We start from the raw sequence: 25,332 nt of genomic DNA, 5'->3' as shown, positions 1-25,332 counted from the left end.
TGTACAACCAGAACATATTAAAATACCTAACGATACAATCTTCTCAAAGAGCTCAACCGACGGTACTAGTTCGATATAAAAAGGAGAGAAACAGGGATGAGCAAAGAGAAAAGCAAAAGCAGAAATCCAGAATAGCTCTCAACACATGATGCCCAAAGAGGTAAACATCTACTTCGCAGCCCGACAAAGACCCCATTCATCCCACTCTTCACTCCCAACACCTCTTCTCACAACAAACAGACTCTCAGGATCCCATTTCTTTTTGACCTCCAGCAGACGCTGATAATTCTCTCCCCAGAACGAACTCTGAAACTCCGACTCATAAGCATTTGCCTCATTCAAATAAGCGCCCATCTTATCGGTCCCCTCGACAGATCTCAGGATCGGTATTTCCACATCAGTGAGGTTCTTTTTCACGGCCTCCTGCTCTGCCAAAGTGGCATTCGGCTCCCAGCCCCTGGGGATAACGATATGGGTAATTGCTTTCCTCCACGCAGGATTGAGCGCACTGTCTACCTTTCCTGCGTTGTCTGCTACGGCGCCGCCAGCTACGAGATGGCCGAGTATGGCTGAGCCGGGGTCGACGCGGATAGAGCGCAGTGCGGAACTTAGTTTCTTGGACCCATTGTTGGATGATAAGAGGTCCCTGGAGAAGAGCCTCGAGCCTAATAAGCCCGTGCCACCCGCTAGGTCGGAGTTTCCAGTGAGGAAGATCTTGGAAAAGAGGAAGCCAACGCTCGGGATTGGGTAAGAGGCGTATTGGGTATATACACCCGTGGTACCGTTCAGTTTCGAAATGAGAGGGGCATAAAGACGGTCAATCTGTGCTGTGTCTGTTTGATTAGGAAAAATGAATGTTTGGGTTATTGCTGAGACGCTGGTGTTCTCCGTTAATTCGGTATCCGGAGCAATCCAGTAATATCCGCCGCCTTTGGCGTCGTTTATCTTTGGAAGAGATGCGTGGAACGTCGTCACGGCATCCCAGTATTGAGGATTCCCCGCTGAGGTTGTGATGTTGAAGTTGACTAGGATGAGGGGTGCGTCGTCGAATGTACGGACTGTAACGCTCACGACAACTCCAAAGGTCCCTCCACCTCCGCCTCGGAGAGCCCAGAATAGGTCTTTGTTCTGGTACTCGTTTGCTACGACTAGATCTCCCTGCAGTGGTATGATCAGCATGGACCTTCTTGAGCAGGGAGGCATTGTTGTCATTTACATTGGCAGTCACAATGGTGAACTCAAGCGCATTATCCGAAGCCATCCCCTTCCATGGCCCCAGGGCAGAATGTCCACCACCTTGAATATACCCGCCTGCAGCACCAACCGTGTGGGCAGATCCAGCAACAACGGTTCTATTATTCGCGGCGACAGCAGCGTACAACTCCTGCAGACTGACACCGGCGGCTATCGTAACCGCTTGTCCTTCATCTTTACCCTGTGGGGCACCAGCAGGAGTGAACTTGTCCACCATCTTAATATCCTTCATCCCATTAGTAAGGATTTGCAGTGACTCTGGGGCGGAAGCACGGCCCAGGAAATCATGCCCTGAGTTCTTGATCGCGAGACGAAGGTTATGTTGCTTTGCGAACTTCACCGTCTCCTGGATATCGAATGCTGATTTGGCGAGTGTCGAATAGAGGGAGATCTGGCCCTGCCCACATGGTGTGTTTCGTGGACTCTCGATGTAGCATGTTTGATTATGCTCCGGCCAAGACTCCCAGTTTTCCCATTGCACGGCACCGGGCTGCGCTGCTCGCCAGGTCGAGTTAGTCCAGGACGCCATGACTTCCTTACAGGCTGAACTATCCCAGTCACCTTCATGGCAGACGGCTGCGATAGGCTGTACTGCCACTAGGTTTCCGTTGATGGAACTGTTGAGAGAGTTCCACTCTTGTTCAGAGGGCCAGCAGCTCTGGTGTGGTTGGCAGCGACATGATGAAGAATTGCCATTCGCATATGCCAACGGAATAAAAGGTAGTGCCCAAATCAATGACTTCATGATGCAGGTTCAGACCGGTGATTTGCTGTGTAAAGAGAAGGCAGATTTGAATTGTTTTAGAGATTCCACCTCCATGAAGGGGACACAGACGCCATATATATAACTCCGATTAACATCCAGAAGAAAACATAGAAGTTCTTGTTTTTGCCCCAATACGACACTCTACGTTGTCAGACACATGGCTATGCCTATCGTATTCGCTTGCTCAACTCTATGTTCGGGACAGCTTATCGGGCCCGGGGCAGTGTTTTCCTAATCCGAGCAGGTCGCTGGACAAGTCAGATCCCGAACCATTGGATCGGGTCTTGATCTGCAGCTATCCGTGGTTCGTTGAAATCTTCGTATATGCAAGGGAATTATGCATTGGCCGATTTTGACGGCACCAAGCTTGTTGGGAAAGCTCGTATTCGGCAAACCTCAGTTTGAGCCCGTGGAGATATCACTAGGGTGGCTGTGGATGATGAGCCTCTGGAGCTAGTACGAGGGTCTGATTTAGTCATAGTTAACAGGTATTCAATAGGTCGGAAGGGACATCTCGTTGACCGCATGGGTAGGATTAAAGTTGTACAACTACGCCTTTTCCGCGATGGTATCGCCAATGCTGATCTCAGATCCAAACTTCTTATAGATTTCTTTCCTATATCAAAATCTCAGAATCAGTTCTTCCATCAATAAGAGACTATGGTTTATATAGTTGCCTAAAGGCTCTTTGTCTGCAACCACGTGATTGTAGGCCAGTATAAAAGGCCTTCCTTTATTCATAAATTTACTAGGAATTCAAGAATTTACCTTTTATTAAGGAACTCGTATTCTTCATCTCTACAGTTTGTGTCCAAGGCTGGTGTGGGGAAATCTATACTCTTCTATATATATGTAACGAGAACAACATCCTAACCTACAATTTAGTTCACCACTAATGTTCCAAAACTGAGGAAGTCTCCTACAAGACAGACGCAGCTGATTAGTATGTGTATAAAAGCGTCTATAACAGTATCGGAGTCATGATCTTATTTGTATACACAAGTTAAGCGTAAAGATATCTAGAGAATGATCTGTTAGACTATCATATCGGAAGTGGGTGTATTCGTCCCTGTAGCTTATGGATGCATATACCTGCATTCAATATTAGGAAAAGACTCTACTATGGAATTATTACTAATGTTCCAATATCCAAGTAGGTCTGCAAAAGTGTCTGAGCATCAAAAATTCGACGCAATACGGCTAGGAGCTGGGGCAAGCTGAAAGAAAAGAGAGATAACTTTATTCATCAACCTTCTGAGCATATATAGTCAAGATTTCACATCAACATGACAGGATCTTCGGCTATGTTCTATTCTTTGAGGCTATATACGTAGTATATACAAGTCTACCTAGGGTCGCATATATACAGCAGTATCAAGCATCAACACTCCCCCACGCACATTCTCACTGCCAATTCTGCGGAAGAATTTCAATAATATACCCATCCTAAACACCCAGTCAGCCTCTATCACCACAATCCGAAACCAAAAGAAAAAGAAAAAGAAACTCACCGGATCAGCCACATAAGCAATCTGATCAAAAAACACCTTATAATTCGGATGGATCTCCCCAACCCCAACACCCCTCTTTTCCTCCCATTCACTCAACGGAATACTCTCCCTAGTGGTAACCCCCAACTCCTTAACAACCTTGACGCCCTCCGCCCTCAACCTCTCGACAGTAGCCCCGACATCCGGAACCGTGAACCCCAGATGCCCGAACCCCAGATTGGGGGGCGCGTTCCCGTTGGCCATCTCCACACCGCCCTCGTCCACGGGCTTCTCCGTCCCATGGATATGGAACAGCTCCAGCAGCCCCAGCGTCTGGGTGAGGTTGGCCGGGTCGGAAACCTTAGCCGCCCACGCGGACAGGTCGGCGCGGTCTTCCGCGCTGGACGGGAAACCGAGGTAGTACATTGTGAAGGGGCCGGTGTTCATGGTGAAGACGGTGCGCATGCCCATGAGGGTGATGTAGAAGTGGAGGGAGCGTTGCGGGTCTCGGATGCGGAGCATCGAGTGGTTTAGTTTTGTCCCGATTGTTGGGTCATTTGGGGGGAGGGGAGGGTCGGTGTTGTGGCCGCCTGGGAGGAAGGCGCCTTCTTCAAAGGGGGTGGACTGGGGGCTCATGGTTTTCCTGGTTTCCTTGGGTTTGTGTTGGGGGGGAATATGGTGGGGTTTGGGTTTGTGTAGACGGGGGAGGATCTAATAGAAATGTACAAGTCTAGTGAATAGTTACCGAGGACGGACTAAGAAACCTCTCCACCTCAGGTGATGAACAATAACGTGGACTAAATATGCACGTTCATTCTTCATATAGACACGATCTGTACAGGAAACACAAGGCTCATGATTTTATTCGGGAACCTGTAGACATAGGCTTTTTTGTTTCTTTACCATGTAAAACAGTCGTTATATCCATCTAGGTATACAGAGAAAGAAAGGGTCATGTCTACTGTACCCCCCAACTATCGTCATCCTCTGCCACGTCGTAATCAACCTCATGATTTCCATCTCTCCGTCCGGCCGATGGATCAGGTGGAAGGGGTGTACTCGTGGTCTCCATCACAGTATCCTCATCGGATCCGGTTTTGGTATCCATTCCAGAGCCTGGTGTCGTGGGCGCCACACTGATGGGAGGGTTGGGAACCCAAGTGAGCTGCACTTCGCCGACAGATGGTATCTGCCATGGTCCAAACATGAATCTCTCTGCAATGTACCGCTCTTTGAATGCGACTATCACAGAGTCCGATTGCTCCGGATTAGGTTGAATAGACTCATATTCACCAACACCCTAGGATTCAATGTCATTAGCCATAGTTCGATATAGATAAGCAAAGATGAGGAAAGGAGACCACTCACGATGAGGAACTGTCTCAAAGCTTCGTCCTTCTCAGAGTTCAACTCAACGCCCGAGACGGCAACTCTCCTGGGTCGATTATCCAGACGAAGCACACCTCCTCGGCCACGGGTCATTCCTCCACGACCGCGATATCCTCCACGATGATTGGGATCGTATCCACGGCCTCGGGGCGCATAACCGCCTCGTCCCAGATATCCACGACCACGACCGCGATACGAGGGCGCACCAGAATCAGCGCCATTGGGATCGATTCCGAGGGTCTTGGCTTCAGCTTCGAGAGCTGCCAATTGTGCGCGCAGCTGCTTCGTCTGATCGCTCACATTCTCCTGGGGTGAGGGACCGCTTTCTCCATCTGAGGGTGCAGCACCGTTGCTGACATCGTTCCCGCCAAGTTTTTGCATCAGTCTTTCCTTCTCTTCCTGCTGTTTCTTCAGGAGTTCCTCGCGCTGCTTCTCCAGCGCCTGTTTGGCTTCCTCTGTCTCCCTGCGCTTTTGCATCTTCTCCTCGTAGGCCCTTTGCGCTGCTTCTTGCTGCCTCTCGAACTCTTCCTGGTTGAACGGCTCGACCTCAATGGCCCCTTGCCGATGATCACCATTCTTATCTGCTTTCGTCTTATGCCAGTAAACTTTGACGAACCGGTTGTCGAAAATCACCTTGGGGCTAGACCATGCGCGCTTGGCGGATGCGTGGCTATCATATGTGATCAATGCAAGCTTCTTGTGAGGCTGTAGAGACAGCTCGACGATGTCGCCATACTGAGAGAAGAACTCCCTCACCGATGCTTCATCGAGTTTGTCATCCGGGATTTGCTCAACAACAATAGTGGTGATAGAAGTATCCTCGTTAGGGCCTGCCGCAGAGTACTCGGATCGACGTCCCCGTCCTCCAAATCCGCCCCTGTCCCCACCACGGCCGCGGCCTCGGCCTCTGTCGCTGCCACGATGTGGAGTGTCAGTGTTCCGTCTCTGAAAGTCCGTCACGATATTGGATGATTTCGGGTCATATTCTGCAATGCATCGTTAGCAACACCAGTGGCAAGTCAGTAAGAGGATTTGTCCTACCGTCCTCCTTCGGAATACCAGGTGTGTCATGCTGATACGGACAGGCAGCGCCCAAATAGCATATGCCTTGTGTATCCCAGAAGGGACACCGTTCTGAGCTCTTTGGCGCCATTGGATCCTGTGGCTGACCAGCGCCGCCACCAGGAGCTGGCATGGGCATAGGAGGCATGCCGGGCATTTGTGGAAACCCCATACTCTGGAGGGCCATCATCGCCGCCATCGGGTCATTCTGATCAAACGAAGGGAAGGTTGGAGGCATCACAGGAAATCCACCCGCGGGAGCGGGGGCGTATTGGCCGGGAGTTGCACGGTTGTCGCGCCCCATCCAATCTCCTCTTCCGCCACCTCGGCCGCGTCGGGGCGTCTTGAAGTTCCTGTTATGCGGAGCCTCTTCGCGCTCTTGATCTGCCTGGAACCCTTCATGGTAGTTACGCTTGCGTCCATAGCTCGACGAGTCGGTCTGTGACTGAGGGGTATTGCCCATAGTAGGCCCGTAAGGACCCTTCGAAGGGCCGGATGGGGGGTTAAACGGGGCTTGTTGCTGAGAGCCTGATCCCGGCGCATTGGCGTCATTAAAAATCTGCGGCTGGCTCAGCGGATGCGAGCTTGCGGGAGGAGCGGTTTGTTTCGGCGCAAAAGTAGCGAAAAGCTCATCGACAAATGGCACCGTATCTATATTTCAGCAACTGGGTTAGAACACTCTCCAAACAAAGTTGATCGCATTTTCACGAACGCTCTCTGAGGAAATCTTCCAATCCCTCCACAGACGCTTTCCGGATTTCTTCATCTGGAGCGTCGGCTCTAATAAGCGCGAGTACATAGTCCGCAAGCACATCGGCATCGGCATCGGATCTACCATAGTCACCAATTCGTTTATATTAGTTTCATAAACCACTAGACAAGGGCACAGCGAAGGAACAACGGAGGATTGAGCTCGCGCGATGGTAAAAGAGTCTTACATGTCTTCCAGTTTGCGCACCACCCAAGTCTTCACCTCTGCGGCTTCGCTTTCTGAGAACTTCATGGTGCTGCACAGCAACGTAATGTTAACCCCACAATCTATCCCAGCCTTTGTCGCCTTTTGCAGTCCTGCGTCGTAGCTAAGAGTAATTGAAGGCCCGAACGAGTCCAGCTGAAGCTGAGCTACGGTGCCCGGTGATGATAACAATTCAAATAGCGCAAGTGAAAAATAGCGGAATATGGCGCTTCTCAAATCAGACAGACCAAAGTATACTCAGGCCATGATGTAGAGGTCAGAGTGAGGGGACATAATAAGAGCTTTGCGGACAGAACAAGCCGGGGAAACGCGAGGCGACGCGGATGACGGAAAGATCACGTGATAGTTACTGGCATTTCTGCATGACACCATGATGCAGCACACGTGCGGCTTCGCTATTTCTAGTAGTTGTGGACATTGGGTTTGCTACTTGTAGGGACGGCTGGCTAAAGGACGCTACAATGATGCTACGAGGGCTGTGGTGGAAAGATTTGAACTTGGGAGCTACAATTTAAATATTGAGTCCAACCAGTGAAATCGTAAGTGAACCATGTAAAAACCCTCGCATTCGTAAACGTAACTATAGATGATGAAAAGCAATAGCAGATGCACTCCTGGATTCTACTTCTAGTGGTCGAAGATCCACATACGACATTCAGCTGTTGCACTTTATTTTGAATTTTTGGGTGTCGGCCCTAGCATAGACACTGTATTGTGTTCGTCGATCTCATAAGAATAGTATTGCAATCAACGAGTTTACAGCTTGTCGTAGTACTGTGCAGAACTGTTAGCATCCTGACTTTAAAGGATTTGGGTAGAATCAAGGACTTACGTTCTCGTATCCAGGAACCACTTCCTTGAGACCCTTGCGCTTACGCATCTCAGTAACGACCTGACCAGGCTTAGTGGTGACATCAAGAGGAGAACCACCAGGAAGAACTGCCCAGTGGTCGAAGACGGACTGAGGGAAGGCCTGACCACCGGTGGCCGCGCGGAGGTCGCCGGTGAAACCGAATGACTCGTTGACAGGGAGGTAGGCTTTGATGGTGTAGATAGGGGTACCGGGTCTCTGCTCCTCGGCGTAAACGTGACCACGACGACGGGTAAGGACACCGTAGATACCACCCATAGCGTTCTCGTTAACCTGGATTTCAACATTGAAGATAGGCTCCAAGAGACTGGGGTCTGCAAGCAACTGAGCGGCGTACAGGACACGACGAGCAGTGGGGATGATCTGACCACCACCACGGTGGATAGCATCAGCGTGAAGGGTGACATCGAGAATGTTGAAGCGGACAGCACGCATGGGCTCCTCAGCAACAGGACCCTCACGAGTAGCCCACTGGAAACCAGAGACGACAGAATCCTTGATTTCGTTAAGGTACTGGACGGCCTTGGTCTGGTCAACCAGCAAGTTGGCACCGGTGGTGTCGGGACCGAAGGTCCAGATCTTACGGGCATCGGTGACATCCCAGCCATAGTCATCAGCCATGAGACGGGCACGAGTCTTGAAATCGTCACGGGGGTTGATCTTGCCGGCCTCAATGGCAAGAGCACATTCTTCCTCAATTGGCTCGGCAGTGACATAGAGACGGTTGTGCTTGTTGGGAGACTTGGAGAGAGCAGTCATGCTGGACTTGCCAGAGACGGACTCACGGTAAGAGACAACAGGGTCGGAAATCTTGAGGGGAACACCGGCGTGATCTTCCTCGAGATCCTTCAAGCAAATCTCAAGATGCAACTCACCAGCACCAGCAACAACGTGCTCTCCAGACTCGTTAATCATGGTCAGAACACAAGGATCGGACTTGGACAGACGCTTAAGACCCTCGACAAGCTTGGGAAGATCTGCGGCGTTCTTGACCTCAACGGAACGCTGCACGACGGGAGAGATGGAGAACTTCATGACCTTGAGGTTGTGAGCGGTTTCGGAGGTGGTGAGGGTACCAGACTTGAGCAAGAACTGGTCAACACCAACCAGACCAACGATGTTACCGCAGGGAACGTCGTCAATGGCTTCAGTCTTACCGCCCATCATCAGAACAGTACGCTGGATCTTCTTGATGAACAGGTCCTCCTTCTTGCCAGGGGTGTAGTTAGGACCCTGGATACGGACTTGGAGACCGGACCTGACGATACCCGAGTAGACACGGCCGAAAGCATAGAAACGACCCTTGTCGGAAGTGGGCACCATCTTAGAGACGTAGAGCATCAGGGGAGCGGGGTCCTCCTTGGAACCAGCCTTACAATCCTTGATGGCGTTGAAGGCTTCGTCATCGTGAGGACCCTCGTACAGAGTCTCAGCACGGTACTTCTGGGCAGTAACGGGAGAAGGCAGATGGATACAGATCATTTCCAACATAGCATCGGCGGCAGGCAAGAACTTGCGCATGATGGTCTTGAGGAGCAGTTTGCCCTCATACTCCTTCTCCTCGCTAGTAAGCTTGATCTCAAGCTTCTCGACGAGAGTGGTGATTTGATCCCTCTTGTTGTTAGTGACGGCGTCGATGATCTTGTAGATGGGGTCCAAGCAGAATTGGTTGAAAGCACGCTCCAGAGGCTTGCCATCAGCATCAGTGCTCTTGGTAGTCCACTTCTTGGTCTTGGGATTGAAGAAGTTGTCACCCCACAGACGTTCAAGCATCTTCTTACGGTCAACACCGAACTTCTTAGCGTACCTGATGGCGAACTGGCGAACAGTGAAAGCCCAGCCCTGGAGACCGGAACCGAAAGCAACGGTACCCTTCTCGGCGTGAACCATGACGTTACCCAGAACCTTGTCTTCGTAGGTAGCGATGGTGACGTTGACGGTCTCGATGATACGGCAGAAGTTCTGGTAAAGATCCTCCTTGGGGAGCTGCTGCTCCATCATAGAACGATCAATCTTGTTGATGATCAGAACGGGCTTGATACGCTCAGCAATAGCCTGGCGAAGGACGGTCTCGGTCTGGACACAAGAGCCGGAGACAGAGTCGACAACGACCAGGGCACCGTCGGTGACACGAAGGGCGGCAGTGACCTCAGCGGAGAAGTCAACGTGACCGGGAGAGTCAATCAAGTTGATCAGGAACTCGTTGCCGTCGTGACCCTGCTCGATCTCCTTGAGATCCTCGGGGTCATCAAACTTGGAGTACAGGGTGATAGCAGTGGACTTGATAGTAATACCACGCTCCTGCTCATCAGCACGAGTATCCATGAAACGGGCCTCACCAGCCTTGGCAGCGGCGATGACACCAGCACGCTGAACCAAGGAGTCGGACAGAGTGGACTTTCCGTGATCGACTGTATGCCAAAGAGGCCGCATATTAGTACATACTTGTTGCGCAAAATGTATGCTATAAACAGAGCAATGGGAGTGGACCTACCGTGAGCAATGACGGACATGTTACGGATGTTCTTCGGCTTGTCCATCAGGGACCGAATCTACGTGTTGTCAGGTTTGCTATTCTTTTCCCGCCTTTCTTCGACATTTTGAATCCAGAGCGACTGAATATAGCTTGATGGGGGCCAGTAAAACGAACCTCTTCGATTGTGAAGCTATTGAACGCATAGTCAGTAGGCTATTAAATCACATCTGAAGGCATTCGCCATACGAGAGTCACCCGTGGGAAGCGAGATACGTACTTAACCATTTTGGCGGTTTTTTTTTTGTGAAAAGCCTTAGAGGCGGGGTTGTATAGTAAAGTGCAAAAACGAAGAAACGACACACAGAGGATCAGGATCGAGGGCTAACTCGACCTGAATATTATAGGACAGAAGGGCCTATGTGTGTTGCTCCTAAAAAAAAAGGGAGACAGTGGGCTTCACAGAGGAAGGTGAAGGGAGGAAAGGAAGAGGACGGTGGAAGAGGGGAAAAGAGGGAGAAGAAAGCGAGAGTGGGGACTTTCTCAGTGGGAATTTTTTTTCCTTGCTAAAAAAATCTGAGATGTGCGTTTTTTCTTGGTAATCTTTTCTGCCGTTTAGCGGCTTTTCTGGCTTCCACCCCTCATTACCTTACCAAAATTTACCTCGCTCGTAACAGTCTGACTATTACTTACTCCCCCCGTCATTGAGTGAAATGTCAAAGCTTAATTACCATGCAGTAGTTTCCAGTCGCCCATGGGTAGGATGAATTTCTCAGCAACCATCTGAAAGCTTTACATTCTTGTCCATAGGGCTCACTTCCTTACAAATGTTCACCCATGGTTTATGAACCAATTGGCTCATTCCTTTGAGTCACAACTAAAACTATACCGTCTTCGTCGGCCGTATTCAATGACTATTTTGGTACTTCCCGACTGAGACAGGTGAATGGGAAGCTCGGGCAAAGCTCTGTGGCGTTGGACAGTCAGTCCTGATATCATCGTATTATGATTGATGCCTGTCCTCCAATTACGTATGGCGTACCAAGTCATGCCCCCAGGTAATTACGCGGGACGGAAGCAACCACTAAGCAAAGAAAGAAAAAAAGATCAAAAAAAATTAGAATTCGGAGTATGGATGGTTGAGCCATGACTTGCAGGGCGGTGATTGGCCAACAACACGAATCTACCCCTCTGTACTCACCGCCCACCATTTTTAGAGGGCGGAGTTAGGATGGGTTTAACCTGCAGAAGGACCTAAGCTGAGCTTTAGTACCAGACTCTCCGGAGTAATACCTCCACTAGTAGATACTAGATGGTAATACGGAGTTGGCCGGAATATGGAACCATACCAAACCGTACCTCATTGAGCCCATCATTCCACCGCAGGTGAAGTAACAACGCATGGGCAACATCACTCCACTTGCAACGGCGGGGTTCTGTGGTCTATAGACAGTGGGACTAACGCCGCTGTGATATCACATCTTCTTTACCGATTTGAAATTAGTATTCCTATCCCACTATGTTCTATGCATGTGTATATATATGCATGTATGTCTATATGCGTATCATTATGTACCGTACAAGAAAAATCTAGGTACTAATGGATATCAAGTAGCAACCAAATCTAATCAATCAATACACGGGAGCATGCATGACGCAGGCTATTCGCTAATTGATAGTATAAAGAACACGAGGAGGTCACGACGATCCTAGGATCTTCCCATATGCATCCTCCACTTCTTTTGCAATTTCTAGTAATGTCACAATAATGATTTGATGAGTGACATTGGGCAGCCTGTCACGCTGAAGCCCAATCCACTCCAATGGTGGGGTAGCCTCACCCATATCGCGGAGCTGCGGCGTCTCGATTACCGGCGGCTCCAGCGCAACATACGTGTACTTCGACTGCGGGACATTTACAACCGCTGTGATCTTTTCCTGTTGCTGGTCCTTCTTGTCACCGCCACCTTCATTCAACCCGCCCGTAATGCGCACTGCGGATGGCGGCAGGGGCTTTCCGAGCCTGGAGGTCAATGCCCGGGAATGAGATTCCCACATATCTCGGATAAAACTAATGCGCGAGTAGTTCCACCCAACATCGACTTTCCCTTCGAACGTACTGCGGAAGATATAGTCGATTTGCTGGGTGCCGGGAATTTGCCAGGTTTCCATTTGCGCCACGAGCCGAGGAACTTTTAGTATTGTGCCGCCGCTGGAGGCCAGCACACGGTTTGCGATCTCACCGACAAGAAGCTCCTCAACCTCCGTAGGTCCAGGCCGCACAATACTGGACAGTGCGACACGTAACTGGCCAAGTGTGAGTCCCAGCGCACTGTGTATTTTACCTTCCTGTAGTGATACATCAAAGCGAGCCTGCGCATCGTGTGCATCCAGCCGAAGCACATGGTTATCGAAAAAGGAGCTTGGAAAAACACCTATATTGACAGATTTGATGGTAACTGCAACACCTGTCTGCAAAGAGATTGGTGCCTTTTCCTCCTTGTCGTCTGCATCTCTGGCTACGTCCTTCGCTGGTAGATCAGCTTTACTAGCGAAAACTGATGACCTTCGACGCATGTATCTTTCAACCTCACGCAATGCAGCCTCGTACGACGCCTGTTTGTCTTGTACTAGTCGTTGCCAGGCTTGATATAATGCAACCGTCTGTGATGCGGTCAAGCTTGTACAGAAAACTTGCACTTGCTCGCCCTCCAATATGCTGAAGAGCCGCTGGTGTCCGTTACCCGACGCACTGCAGACATTGTACATCAAGAAGTCGAACATTGTGATATGTGCGATAAGGAAGGGCTGATAGTCAAATGATACCTTTGCTTGAAACAGGCTGAAGGATATCGAAGCCTGAATGAGCGGTGTCTTATTATGATAAGTGTCGTCCGGCCATTGAATTGATGTCTGCACTCTGAACGTCTGGAGCTCGATCAGTCCGCTCATTCGACCTTTGCTTTCAATTCCTGTGGCCTTGAAGCCAACACAGAGGGTCTGTTCTCGGTCAGATGTTTTCTTTGACGACAACCATAGGTCATTGATGGCAAACTGGGCTTTCCCAAGGGAGGAACCCAGATCAAGCTGAATCTCCAGCTTCTCGATGGCTATTGTCGTATTCCAGGGGAATGCCGATGCCGATGCCACCTGTTGATATCGCTGGACGATATATGCTTGTGACTCAGTGGACTGCGGCGGAAAAGCTGGCTTCGTTTCAATATTGTCAGCTGCCGGCAGCCATATTTCCCGGAAGAGAAGAAAATCCTGAACTTGTTTGGCATTGAGGGCCACCTGCATTGGACTTATCCTAAGAACAGCCGATATGCCTTTTGAATTGCCGAGGTGCTTGCTATTCATGAGAGACATGACCATCGAGTTCACTTCAAAACTCGCGGTCGATTCATTGGAGTACACATGCTTCACCGAAGCTTCTAGAGAGTTGAAAGCCACTAGAAGTGCTAAGAATCGCCCGTAGTCATCAGATTGTACCGTATTGATCGTCACATAGACGGTATCAAAACTCGCGGTAGCTGCAACCCTAGCGATAGGTTGGCAGCTCAAGCTGAACTCTTGCTTGCAGATCAGGAGGCCAACGTTCAGTTTACACCTCCCTAGGATGGAGTCCTTAGCATTCATGTCGAGAGGGGCCTCCTGCATTAGTCTCTGCGGCTGCAGCATCATTGCGCCAGACGGCCTTCTGGGCTTTTCTTGGCCACCCATGACTTCTTTTACGGTATCAGTCATTTGCTTTAGTAATGGAACAAGGCTTGGATATAGGACATTCGTAGAAGCATCGATCTTCAGCTCTGCGTTAAGCCGTGGATTGTCTTGTCCATTGTCTTCGAACTGTACTTTCAAGGCCACCCCAGGAGCCCTAAATGTTGCAGTGGCTACTGCATCTCCTTGAATATATTGACCGTACTTTGCCTCAGACAGTTTGCTTCCCTTTAGAGTAGCTGTCAGCAGAGCCTGCTGGTCACCAGTATGCCTGCCTTGTAGAGACACGATTGCACCAGCGAAATCCACATCTACCAGCACGGAACGAAAGCGTTTGTTCCCGAAAAGTGCACGGGGTTTGGAGTTATCATCAGATGATTTCGACACCAATGTAGAATTAGCCTCACGGATGATTCGGCTGGAAGCCGCAATGGAGTCTCGTATCATGCTTCCCGGCAGTATAAAGTCAGACGTGGCTCGTATATCGAGAGATTTTCCAGCCGCTTGAAAGGCTAGTCGTACTTCTCGGCCTGCAGAAGAATACGCCACGTTGAAGACCAGCTCCGGTAATAGAGCCGAGTTAAGAGAACGCGTTCGCCTATTACCTAAATAGGGTACCATCTGCAGCTGCATGTCTTCGATACGTAGTTTTGCGGTATTGGTTCTCTTGTTCGATAGCTCTAGGCGCCTGATAGAGAAAACCAAATCATCAGGTTTGCGCCCAGATATAGGCAGGGGAACGGTAGACATATTCCAGCCAACCTGAATTAAGTTCAGGTCTAACGAAAACATAGCGCTGAACAAGTCCTCCGAACGGGAGTCATCATTGACCTGTATGCTCGGAACTCTCGGTACTGCATTGGCTCGTCTTCGTAATTTCTTGAAACGTTTGACCTCATGAGAGAGATCCAAAGTTTTGATGCGCTCTTGAAGGTGGGTTGCCATATCGACTACTAGCGCAGCCGTCTCAGGGAATAGTTCGACATCGAATCTTTTACTGCTAAAATGGAATACACGTCTGGCCTCGCCGTTCTCGCGTAGCATCGAGGTGCCCTGGAGTTTAGCGTCGATGGTGAAATTACAATATGAGCGACTAATTGTAGCCTCTTGCTTTCGTAGGTCGAAGCTGATATTAGACGTGTTGACGTGGAATTCTGGGTATTCCATAGGGTGTCTTTGTTCCAGACCATTGTTGAGGCGCATGCGTATCATTCCAAGACTGATGTCCATGTCTGCCGAATACTTTTTCCCACTAATAGCAGGAGCACTGGCGTGGATCTTCGTGCCTGCCATTGTCATGCGCGCCTTATACAGTATGCTGTGACCATTTGAGGGTTCCTTTTGTCGTGGTGGCCCTTTATCAAGGGCAAGAGCATCGTTGAGGTGCAGTTGTAGAGTTTCCACATTTTGTTTAAGATCAGACATTAAGTGAGAGAACTCCGGTTTTGTTAGGGCGCCCAGAAGGCTTCGCACAGCGCTGGCTTCAAGTTGGATGAGTTCAATCGTAACGTCAACCTCCATATCCATACGGACTGGCGACGTGTTCGCAACAACTCGACCGTTGATAGGTGGTATTTCTAACACCGACAGAGAGTGCCATCCATTGCCGTTGTTGGACAGGAAGGTATGCAAGTTCCTTTTTAAGTCGAAATCTACTTCGACTTTTGAATCCATCGTCGGTACCATAGATGTGCGTGCCACTTCTCCAGTAATCACATATGTTAAGGACGGCAGGATACAGAAACTGAGTCGATAATCACCTAAGAACATAGCGATATGGAATTTGTTGCAGACCGGCTTCCTTGCCGACGAAATACCCTCACTCGATTGGTGAGCTGAGGGGTTCATGTTGCTGGTAAGCCGATGAATATACCGAACTTCATCTTCTATAAGACGGTCCGCAATGTGCGCGAGGCTCAACGGGTCTTCTCTCATATCATATCGAAGTCTCTTGCTTGAACCAGCAATTTTCCACTCATTTTCCAGCTCTCCTTCTTTTTCCTGGGAGACACGCGAACAATACAAATGCGGGTCACCAACCTTCCATGACATAATCACTTTACAGAGATCCGATAACTCAGAAGAGCACGCTTGTGCACTTATTAGTGCACTCAGACAGTCCGGACCCCGGATGCCGTCTAGTTTCTGAACAACCGAGCTTCTCAAGCCCCGCCCAGTGAACGCAAGTTTGGCATTGATGCCATCAAGATTTATGGACCCAGTATCAGCTCCAAACACTACTTGCAGCTCCTTGGACTCCTTTGACTCGGTATACAGAGCTTGGGTTGGTGTAGTAGATTCCAAGGTGACTGTAGACATTGTCCGCAACAATCCTTCCACTAGCTCGAGAATCTCCCATCGCAGTCGGAGACTGATAGAAGAGCAGTAAGCCTGCACAATCGTCAAATTGGTTGGCTTTGCCTCAGCGCCCAAAAGTGTTCCATCCTGTGGGTTGATAGATAAAGCTGTCGACAGATCCTCGACCACGAAATCACTTTCCTTTGGGCCGGGATCGATAGAGAAGCGAAGCAATTTTACGGTGGAAGAGAAGTATGCTGGTGACGGTGTACTCTCCATCTTTGGTACGAAGGAACTCCATACTCTTTGCATGACGTAACTCTTCCCAACATGCGCCAGATCCCAAGCCCGCCATTCATCAAAGCCGGAGAGGACGGTAGTTCTGGCGTCCGGTGGTAATGAAAGGTCATTATTAAGACATCTTGAAGCCAAGTCCTCCTTCTGGTGAGAGGGCAAATTATCGTATACATTACGAATCCGAGAGATTATCTTCCAAGAATCGTGCTGTCGCAAGTGTGTAGGCGCAACTCTGAGCACGTATGAGATCCGTGTAAGGAACGCGGGATCAGGTATGTTGGCAGCTGGCTGAGTAAGAAAATAAATAAGGAGCCGTAGACGTTTGTTCTCTAGGGACGAATTATGCTGTAGAGAAGAGGTAACAGAGTCAAACATCGTGGTTGTACGACGAACTAGATAAGCAAGATGCTCCACTGATTTTGTATAAGTGACTGTGTCGAAAGCTCGAGCCTGGAAGTTCGATTTTATCATAGGCTTTGTCACAAGCCAAAAGTTCATGTCACCAAAGAGACAAGTAAGTTCAGCCCTTTCTTGATATGCGTCAGCTCGAGTACCCTCAACGGATATTGAAAGACTTTCGGCGGCCGCATGAACGGTGGAGCTTTTTTTTATTCCCGCAAGAAGATCGCCTTTCTCTCTTTCAACCTTTGTCCTGATTTCTGTCTTCAAATGGGCGATCTCAACCCTATACTCATCCCGGAAACCGGATTCGTATTTGCTGGGAGCTTCAGATAAGTTTTCCAGCTTCACGAGTATGACCGGGGTTCGTATTGCAACGCTTGTCGATCTCTTTGGACTTTTCAGTGCCTTTTCGTAGCCTACAATGTCGGATACAACATCTTTTTGGAGTGAATCAATGATGTTAGTTGGGTGTCTAGCCTGCAGCCCCTCAATCAAGGATGATAACATGAAAAGAAAGTCGGGAGCACAACTGCCTCGGACACCATTGGGTAGTACGATTGCGAAGTTAGTATGGGTTGTCTGGTCTTCTGCAAAAGGCGAGAATTGAGGATCGAACTTTGTCACGAACAGATCATCTGGGCGGATATCATCACTGGAGGTGTGACGTGAGGGTAATTGTGAGGTATCCAGGTTCACTTTATGTAGTGAGAAATCAGGCATGTCCCAAGGATTTGACGAATTCTGAAGAATGGTGGATGGATTTCTCTGTTCTTCAGTCGAATGGCTATCCTGACGGAGCCCTGGCGGTAGCTGAACCGAGGTTTGGCGCTGTCCTTCTGATACCAAGCTCGAGGTGTAGGTCGTGCTACGATCTCCTTTTCTGCGTCCACGTTGCACACTCGAGGCATCTGAGGAAACAAGGAAACCTTCAGAGCTTGCGTAACTGCTGCCATCCGAGAAAACGCTTCTCTTTGCCGATAGGTGTCCCATATTCATGTTTTTAATAACAGGTTCAGGCATAGCAGGTATAGCAATAGTCGGTAGCGTTAAGTCGTCATCATTAAGGTGTGTTGAATCAGGATCGACTTCCTCCCAGTCAAATAATAGCCATGGTGTTCTCTGTGTTCTTTGATCATGTACTTTGATGTGCTCCTGTTGTAATCTTCGGCTTTCCACAATGTCGTTCTTTCGCTGAGCCATCCTCAAGTTGATCGTTGTCTCAAAGAGCGCTAAAGGAGTCACCTCAGGTCGGGTTGGACCCTCTAGTCGACCAACGAGTTCATGGTCCACTGCAGCGATAACGAGCTCGGGCACGAGAAGGCTCATCCGTTTTGAGAACTTGGCATTTGTCCAGTCGTTGAACTTCGTTGTCACCGGCCCAGAGCTCAGTACTAAGGCCGTCTTGTCTAGGAGCACAGAGACATGAATCATACCGATCCTCGCTCTAAGAAACGTAACGTCGTGGAGAGCAATGGGAAACAATGGAGGGAGGGCATTTTCTTCGTTATCGAAAGAAAAGTCAAAACTCTTCAATGCTGGCCCTAAACAGGATATAAACTCCGTCGAGCATTCTCCGATAACTCGACCTAGCTTGAAATCCCAGTTGCAAACATAGGTTGGCTCGGCAGGGGGGAGTCCGAACAAGCGATGACCATGAACAGAAACTCCATCGATGAAAAGCTGAGAGTCAGATATTCTAGGGTGTTTGCCTGCCAGATGGGACTCCAAGCCGACCTTCAAAGGAGCGATTGAGAACTCCAAATCCATGTAGTAATTGGTAAATCGCAGGTCAATCTCCAAGGAAGGCGCGGTGAGCCTTAGACACTTCAGCCGGTCATATATGTTTTCTGGGAGCAGAGCACAGGGATTATCCACAGTGACATGAACTATAACATCTAGATCATTCGATTTCCTATTGGGGTTTATTCCGTTATGCGTCTCTGAGGGTTCCTTCGCATAGGCGAGGTCCTGAAACTCTTCGAGAGTCTTAAAATGCATTTCTTCCCCGAAGTAATTCTCCTTGATTGTCATAAATGAACGAATCAAGAAACCAAACAAGTAAAGTTTAGGGGATAAACCCTCAATATTGAGGAATAAAGTGTCAGTCAACTCGGACGATGTAGAAAGGTAATAGCTGTAAGATCCATCAATGGACATGGTCTCTAGGGTGGCAGCCGATTTATCTTGCAAGAAAGTGTGAAGGGTATCCCACAACGGGCTCAAGTAATCTATACCAGCATCCTGAAGCCGGACATTGAAACTCACAGTATTCTGCTCTGGTTTATATCTGTTCAAAGGGATCAGAACATCAGAGGTCAATCTTTCGCCCTTGATCACCAGTAGGCGGTTGTCATCCAAATCAGATGGGTTACTGATGATATTCATGTCATTGACATTCACAAACAATCGTAGGTTTACAAAAGAAAGGCTCAGCTTGTAGTTGAACGGCACGAATGTATAGTATTCTGCTGGAGGGCCGGATGCCCAATCGGCAACAAGATCCGTCAGGAGAAAGATGTGGTCTCGCAAAAGAAACAACTCCATATCACGGCTTTCGACATCAAATTCCCACGTACGAGGGTCGTTCCAGGTAAGAGGAACTGAGAGATCACATTTAATAAGCTGCTGAGGGCATTGCCATAGCACTGCATGATTGACGCTTGATGACATTGTTGAGTCTCGAAGGTCTAGAACAAGTTGATTGAAGTAGCCGACTTTAGATGCCACCATATCCATACAGTAATTTATGGTCGAGTCGCCAGTCACGCGGAGAGACAGCCACCCAAAAGGGCGAATCTCGGGGCCAACATGACCCTTCTCACTGTCTGCAGCCCTCGACTGTCGCCTTCGCTGTTGCTTCTTCATTTTCGATGCGCCTCGAATTGCATCAGCGCGACCTTTCCACTGCCAGTCTTTGGAAGGTTCCCTTGTTGGAATACGCAACGTTAGTTCATCAGTGGTCTCCACTCGCAGTTTGAAGACAGAATTCTGTCTCAGATCGCCCGTTGTTAAAGGCTCCGCCGGTTGGGAGTTTCGGTAGGAATTGGGAAAGAAGATGTTTTGCAAGCCCACACGTTCGCGATCAGCCCACGGCCCGTAATTGATAGTGCCTCCTTCAATCTTTACGTCGATGCCCCATTCTGGGGGCGGCGCACCATTGATATCCGGGGTTGCTTCTCGGGGCGGGAATTCCTGCGGCGATTCTTGGGGCTTAACACACCCAGGAATGTCCCAGTAATATGCTATAGTCATACTAGGGCTATCCAAGAGTGTAGAGAATCTGGCATATTCGACAGAATTCCATTCTTCGTGATCATCCTGGTTGGTGTCATCTAAATATCGAGAAAGGCCAACCCAACGGACATCATGGCGAACATCGCCTTGGGTTCTCGGTCCCGCTTCTTCGTGTTTTTCAGAAACATGAAAGGATTCCACGGATGTCTGAAAGTATGGAATAAGGTCACGGATACTATGCCATACTCTGCGCTTTTGGAATTGATAGTTGAAGATCGTATCCCGTTTGCGCTTTATCCCGGGCTGGTCTTCCCCGGTGGAACTTAGTCCGCTCGCCGCAGAAAGCTGGTTCTGCTTGAAGTCTGGGTTTGGGCGCATCTGAACAACCGGGTGCATGAACTCAAAAGAGAATGATTGCCGATAAAGATCAAGTGGCCCAGCATTGCATACTTCGATTAATCCAGTCGCACCGTCGAAGGTTGTTGTCAGAACGGACCTGGTATTTTCATTACCGATCACGATGGCCCCTTTGTCACACACTAGCTTCACTGGCAGAAGTCGAAGCAGCCTCGAAAGCCCATCACCCACTTCTTGACCGGATCCTTCAACAATGTGAGAACCAATTGTTTCCCCGCCAGTTCTACTACGTCCCGGAGTGTTGCCCGCTTGAGGAGATCTCGGATCGGCAGATTCGCACACAGATGAATTCCTAGTTGAATTATCTTTAAGCTCAGCATCCAAAGAGCTGCTTCCAGGGTACTGTGGCTTAGTGAAGGTCGCTGGCTGTCCTTGGGTGTTGAAGCCTGCCAGGATAGCATCATAGGCCGGTGTCCTATTGTATATGAACCACTCGAGCCCGTAAACCTTGGCAGTAATGCGACAAGGGAGTAAATCTGCACCTTTCAATCCTCCTTGCTCCTTCATTCCACTGTCTCCGGCGCCATCATTATCCCCGTCCGCGACCGATCGCACATCATTCCTCGGTTCGTATCCATTGGGCTTCAGGTCGTATAGAAATGTCCTCCTCACCGATCGCCTCCAGTAACGCCATGTTATAAAGCCCCCGTGAACAAATATGGTCTCATTCACACCGTGGTATCGGACACCCTTAAAAAAGATCCGTCCTCCAAGCAAAGAGATTTGGAGTGCATTGATGTCGACATATGCGCGATAATAATGCCATGTGTAGGCGCGAATCCCATACGAGAGAAGGGTTGCAAAAAGGCGATTAAAGTAAAGCAAGAAGAATAGTACTCTATCTATAATCAGCTACCTGCACTGGACTGCGCGGAGTTCGGCGACCTTACAATATGCAGGAGACGACGAGTTCAAGGAAGAAGAACCTATACGGCCGTAAGCTACCAGTATACATGTGTTTTACTGACACTTACACATTGAAGCTTGGATCTGGTGTCAAGCCGAAGGTTAACAAACTCGTGTTAGCCATCTTGCAATATCCCAAGATTCCTAATGGCCGCGAACATGGCGGCGCGGGACGATCAACCTTCTTCAGAATTGAGTGCAGAAAGGGATGCCAGTGAAATATTATACTGGTATGCTTATAGTATGCCCCATACAGGGACATCAACGAGCGGAAGACAATATACAACGCAGAGTGTCAATTCATTTCAACTAAAAAAGTAACTTTTTAGGGGCCAGTGGAGGTCGCGATAACGGAGTAAATCTAAATGCGGCGAGGCGCATATGCTTACGTCCTTAGGCGGTGTCACGGGCCCGCCGTAACTGAAACCAGTAGCTCCAAGGATAATACCTAGTAATAACAGCTTAGGCGATTATCTTCCTAGTCTACACAACATTTTCACAACGGCCTTCCTTTCGGTCATGCAAGCGCCTTCCTTGTCTATGGAGGAGCTTTAGGCGGCTTTTGACGATCTTCAGTTCATTGGACGGGGTATGATTTGGCTTTGTTCTTTTCGCTGCTCTCGTTAAGGTGCGGAATGCTTTACCGGTGGACGCAAACCTAAAAGTGCACGCGGTCGAGAACCGCGAGTCTGGTTGACACTGGTCACCATGTCATCCTCAGGAGGTACAGGCTCTAGCCTAGCGAAAGCTGTGGTGATCGTTTCTGGTGTCTCGTCCCTGGTGGCTTCACTTTTGTCGCTTCTGTGAGAGCACATCCTTCCCCGCACTATGCAACGCCCGATATGAGCTAGCTTTGCTAACATCTATTTGTCTTATCTCAAAAGGTCGATATGGCTACAAACGTACGGGCACCAATCTGCTTTGGTCATTTCAACCTTGCACTGATGTATAACGATAAGGAAAAACTATCGAAAACCGCTCCTCCAACGATATGTCGTTCGTATACTTCTGATGTCAGTTTTTGCTCGGTTGTGAAGGATAAGCGTTGAGCTAAACATATCAGGGTTCCAATATATGCGGCTGCTTCCTGGACAAGCATCGTATCGCTGAAGGCGTCTCTTTGGCTGGATCCTATTCGCGATGTTTATGAGGTATTACTGGCGAGCTAGGCAGCTATGAACATAACTGACGAGTCACCTTCAGGCCTTTACCATCTACACCTTCTTCCAGTTACTCATCAATTTTCTCGGAGGCGAGCGAGCCTTGATCATAATGACCCACGGTCGTCCTCCCGTACAACATGCCTGGCCGCTGAACCATTTCCTGCCCAAGCTCGATATATCCGACCCGCACACCTTCCTGGCCGTGAAGCGCGGTATTCTGCAGTATACATGGCTAAAGCCAATTTTAGCTATCGTATCTATCATTATGAAAGCCACAGATAGCTATCAAGAGGGCTACTTAGGGTTAACCTCTGGTTACCTCTGGACAGGGATTGTGTATAATGTTAGCGTCACGATAAGTTTGTACTCGCTGGCGATGTTTTGGGTTTGCCTTCACAACGACCTGGCGCCATTCCGTCCCGTGCCAAAGTTCCTTTGCGTCAAACTCATTATCTTCGCCTCCTACTGGCAGGGTTTCTTCTTGTCCATCTTGCAGTGGCTCGGAGCTTTATCCAACGGTGTCGCGGGGTACACTCCTGACAATCTCGCCGCTGCCATTCAGGACACCTTGATATGCTTCGAAATGCCTATCTTTGCGATTACTCATTGGTATGCATTCTCTTGGCATGACTATGCTGACCCAACCATCTCGTCCGCGCGGCTGCCAGTAATATATGCGCTGCGGGATGCCTTTGGCATCAGAGACCTAATCGAAGACACAAAGATGACGTTGCGAGGCGACAATTATGCGTACAGGTTATTCGACTCTGGAGACCACATTATGGCCCATGCTGAATCCGAGTCTCGGGTAAGACGGATGATGCACGGCATGCGATACGAGCGCGGAGGGAAGGGCAAGTACTGGATTCCTACGCCTGGCGAGATCAACAGTCGCACACCGTTACTCGGTGGCGTCGAATCCAGTAGGCGGGGCAGTATCGTGGACCGGTTCCGCTCGCCCAGTGAGGTTGAAGAGTCGACACTAGACGAGGGAGATGAGCAGCTGTTTACCAAGGCTCGAGCGCTCGAGTTTGGTGACTGGAATGTATGTAAACCAGTTCTATATAATGAACTTTCACGCGCTAATGTTGCCCAGTATCCGGTGATAACGGCAAATCAGGCGCCACAAGATCAGCGCTTATCCAGCTATCAAAATCCGCAACAACCAAATGTAGTGAAAAAGTCCCGCAAACACCGAAAAGTGCGTGCGCCCGGCAGCGGAGAAACGCAGCCAAAGAGTGACAGCACACCGAGCAAATCGCGCAGGCAGCGTACTGAAAACCGGGCTCCTCTTCAGCGAGGACCGAGCTCTTCTACTTCTCAAAACTCACACCGCAGCCAATTAGTTGACCTTGTAGTCGAAGATCGAGAAGCCGAAAAGAAAGAACGAGCTGAGCACCAAAGAATGACTGGTTCCGCGCTGCTAGAGCCAGAACATCGATATTTCCAGTAAGTGTTTTTTTATTTGGAACCACAGTCCTAGGGCTAATGTAACTAATTTCTAGGACGCCATCCGGCCACCCCTTGAGCGAACAGTCTCAGATCACTCCTAGTGAGGGTCCTGGTTCCCCCAGTGAACGTGTAAGGCAACCGACCGAGAGAGATGAGGGCGAGGGCACGGACAACGATGACCCAAAGACGCCAGGATGGTCGTATGAAGGGTTGGAGGAGAACGTTTGGGGTCAATGAAAAGAGTTATTCTCACTGCATATACGCATCGTTGCTTTGGGTTGGTTTATATTTTACTTCCAATTTCGGTGTATAAGTTTATTTCCTTCTCTTGTTACTTTTTTCTCTAGTTTGTTCTGCTGCTTCTATCCTATCTTGTTTTGTTTCGGGAACATAGGGGACTTTTCTTTTTTGGTGCCTGATGAAGTCATATTTAAATAGTACGAAACCAGATACAAATAAGATTTTAGGGTATAGACATCAACCACTGACAAAGCGCCGCTCCTTCGGCAAGAGACCGGGTGAGACAGCTCACTTTCTGTGATAACATGGCACCATCCTGTCCAATGTTCACAACAAGTGGAATCACACGTCATTTGGGGGTTGGTGGCTCTGACTGGCGAAACGTGTTTCGACAGATGCACCTTTAATGCAAAAGCTCGATGGGGGCAAATGGCAGTGCGTCCTTAGGCGCCCACTTTGGGTGCCTCAGGGAAGCCAATAGTTTAGCGGCGTGATAACCAACAAATCACATGCAGGTCAGCACGCCGCAGATCGACCGCTTCAGACACGTTGTCGAGGAGGGAACCAATCAAGGCAACGTGACGAGTCAGGAGACTATCCGTTTGGTCTGGTACTTCTTTGTCTCGTTTCTTTTGGTCTTATCAAACCAACTCATCATACTTTGACCGTCGCCCACAATGCATAAGCACAAAGGGACAGACCAAATCCGATTCGCTTCTGGCCCATATTCTTACTACCGCGGGGTTGGTCACAAGGGTTTCAGTGCTGCTTTATGCCAGCCACCTATGAGCTGATTGTTGTCCACCCGTTTGGGGTCCCTTTTTACTTGGGGCTTTTTGCCCGATGTGCCCTGCCTTTCCCTCCTGCATCTGATTCTTCCCCTTCTCTTTCTTTCCGTACGGTTGGGACCCCACTAGATGAT

At 49.3% G+C, this 25,332-nt stretch overlaps 6 protein-coding genes across 6 annotated transcripts; 1 reads left to right on the top strand and 5 right to left on the bottom strand.

Moving 5' to 3' along the window:
- Positions 1-168: 168 nt before the first annotated feature.
- On the bottom strand, positions 169-1,999 carry F9C07_7545 (putative FAD/FMN-containing isoamyl alcohol oxidase MreA-like protein; the record flags this gene model as incomplete). Its single annotated transcript, XM_071511649.1, has 2 exons — positions 169-1,158; positions 1,184-1,999. The coding sequence occupies 2 exons, from the start codon at positions 1,997-1,999 to the stop codon at positions 169-171; spliced, it is 1,806 nt and encodes a 601-aa protein (XP_071365273.1).
- A 1,425-nt stretch (positions 2,000-3,424) lies between these two features.
- F9C07_7544 (putative lactoylglutathione lyase) lies at positions 3,425-4,146 on the bottom strand (the record flags this gene model as incomplete). Its single annotated transcript, XM_041291407.2, has 2 exons — positions 3,425-3,466; positions 3,532-4,146. 2 exons carry the CDS (start codon positions 4,144-4,146, stop codon positions 3,425-3,427), a joined length of 657 nt encoding a protein of 218 aa, XP_041145237.2.
- Positions 4,147-4,468: 322 nt separating this feature from the next.
- On the bottom strand, positions 4,469-6,964 carry F9C07_2231535 (CCCH zinc finger and RRM domain protein; the record flags this gene model as incomplete). Its single annotated transcript, XM_041291399.1, has 5 exons — positions 4,469-4,810; positions 4,879-5,885; positions 5,941-6,612; positions 6,674-6,792; positions 6,900-6,964. 5 exons carry the CDS (start codon positions 6,962-6,964, stop codon positions 4,469-4,471), a joined length of 2,205 nt encoding a protein of 734 aa, XP_041145236.1.
- A 506-nt stretch (positions 6,965-7,470) lies between these two features.
- On the bottom strand, positions 7,471-10,752 carry F9C07_7542 (putative translation elongation factor EF-2 subunit). The gene is made up of 5 exons (XM_041285544.2): positions 10,562-10,752; positions 10,459-10,474; positions 10,303-10,360; positions 7,770-10,219; positions 7,471-7,711 (listed from the first exon to the last, which is right to left on the bottom strand). Exons 1-5 carry the CDS (start codon positions 10,567-10,569, stop codon positions 7,694-7,696), a joined length of 2,550 nt encoding a protein of 849 aa, XP_041145235.1. The 5' UTR covers positions 10,570-10,752; the 3' UTR covers positions 7,471-7,693.
- A 1,227-nt stretch (positions 10,753-11,979) lies between these two features.
- F9C07_7541 (putative fermentation associated protein) lies at positions 11,980-21,679 on the bottom strand (the record flags this gene model as incomplete). The annotated part of the gene is made up of 3 exons (XM_041291388.1): positions 11,980-21,487; positions 21,540-21,575; positions 21,624-21,679. The coding sequence occupies 3 exons, from the start codon at positions 21,677-21,679 to the stop codon at positions 11,980-11,982; spliced, it is 9,600 nt and encodes a 3,199-aa protein (XP_041145234.1).
- Positions 21,680-21,920: 241 nt separating this feature from the next.
- On the top strand, positions 21,921-25,172 carry F9C07_2255602 (organic solute transporter Ostalpha-domain-containing protein; the record flags this gene model as incomplete). The annotated part of the gene is made up of 8 exons (XM_071510108.1): positions 21,921-21,984; positions 22,184-22,358; positions 22,440-22,457; positions 22,515-22,568; positions 22,619-22,706; positions 22,759-23,763; positions 23,815-24,167; positions 24,224-25,172. 8 exons carry the CDS (start codon positions 21,921-21,923, stop codon positions 24,405-24,407), a joined length of 1,941 nt encoding a protein of 646 aa, XP_071365272.1. The 3' UTR covers positions 24,408-25,172.
- Positions 25,173-25,332: the final 160 nt, after the last annotated feature.

Source organism: Aspergillus flavus, chromosome 3, assembly GCF_009017415.1.
Source record: "Aspergillus flavus chromosome 3, complete sequence".
In the NCBI taxonomy this organism is placed as follows: Eukaryota; Fungi; Ascomycota; class Eurotiomycetes; order Eurotiales; family Aspergillaceae; genus Aspergillus; species Aspergillus flavus.
This window is presented reverse-complemented; position numbering and strand designations above follow the sequence as displayed.

What these genes read in the sequence shown, in the direction of transcription:
- F9C07_7542 (XM_041285544.2), bottom strand. An exon ending in CATGTCCGTCATTGCTCACG is followed by an intron (nt 10,220 to 10,302) that starts GTAGGTCCACTC and finishes TTTGGCATACAG; the next exon opens with TCGATCACGGAAAGTCCACT.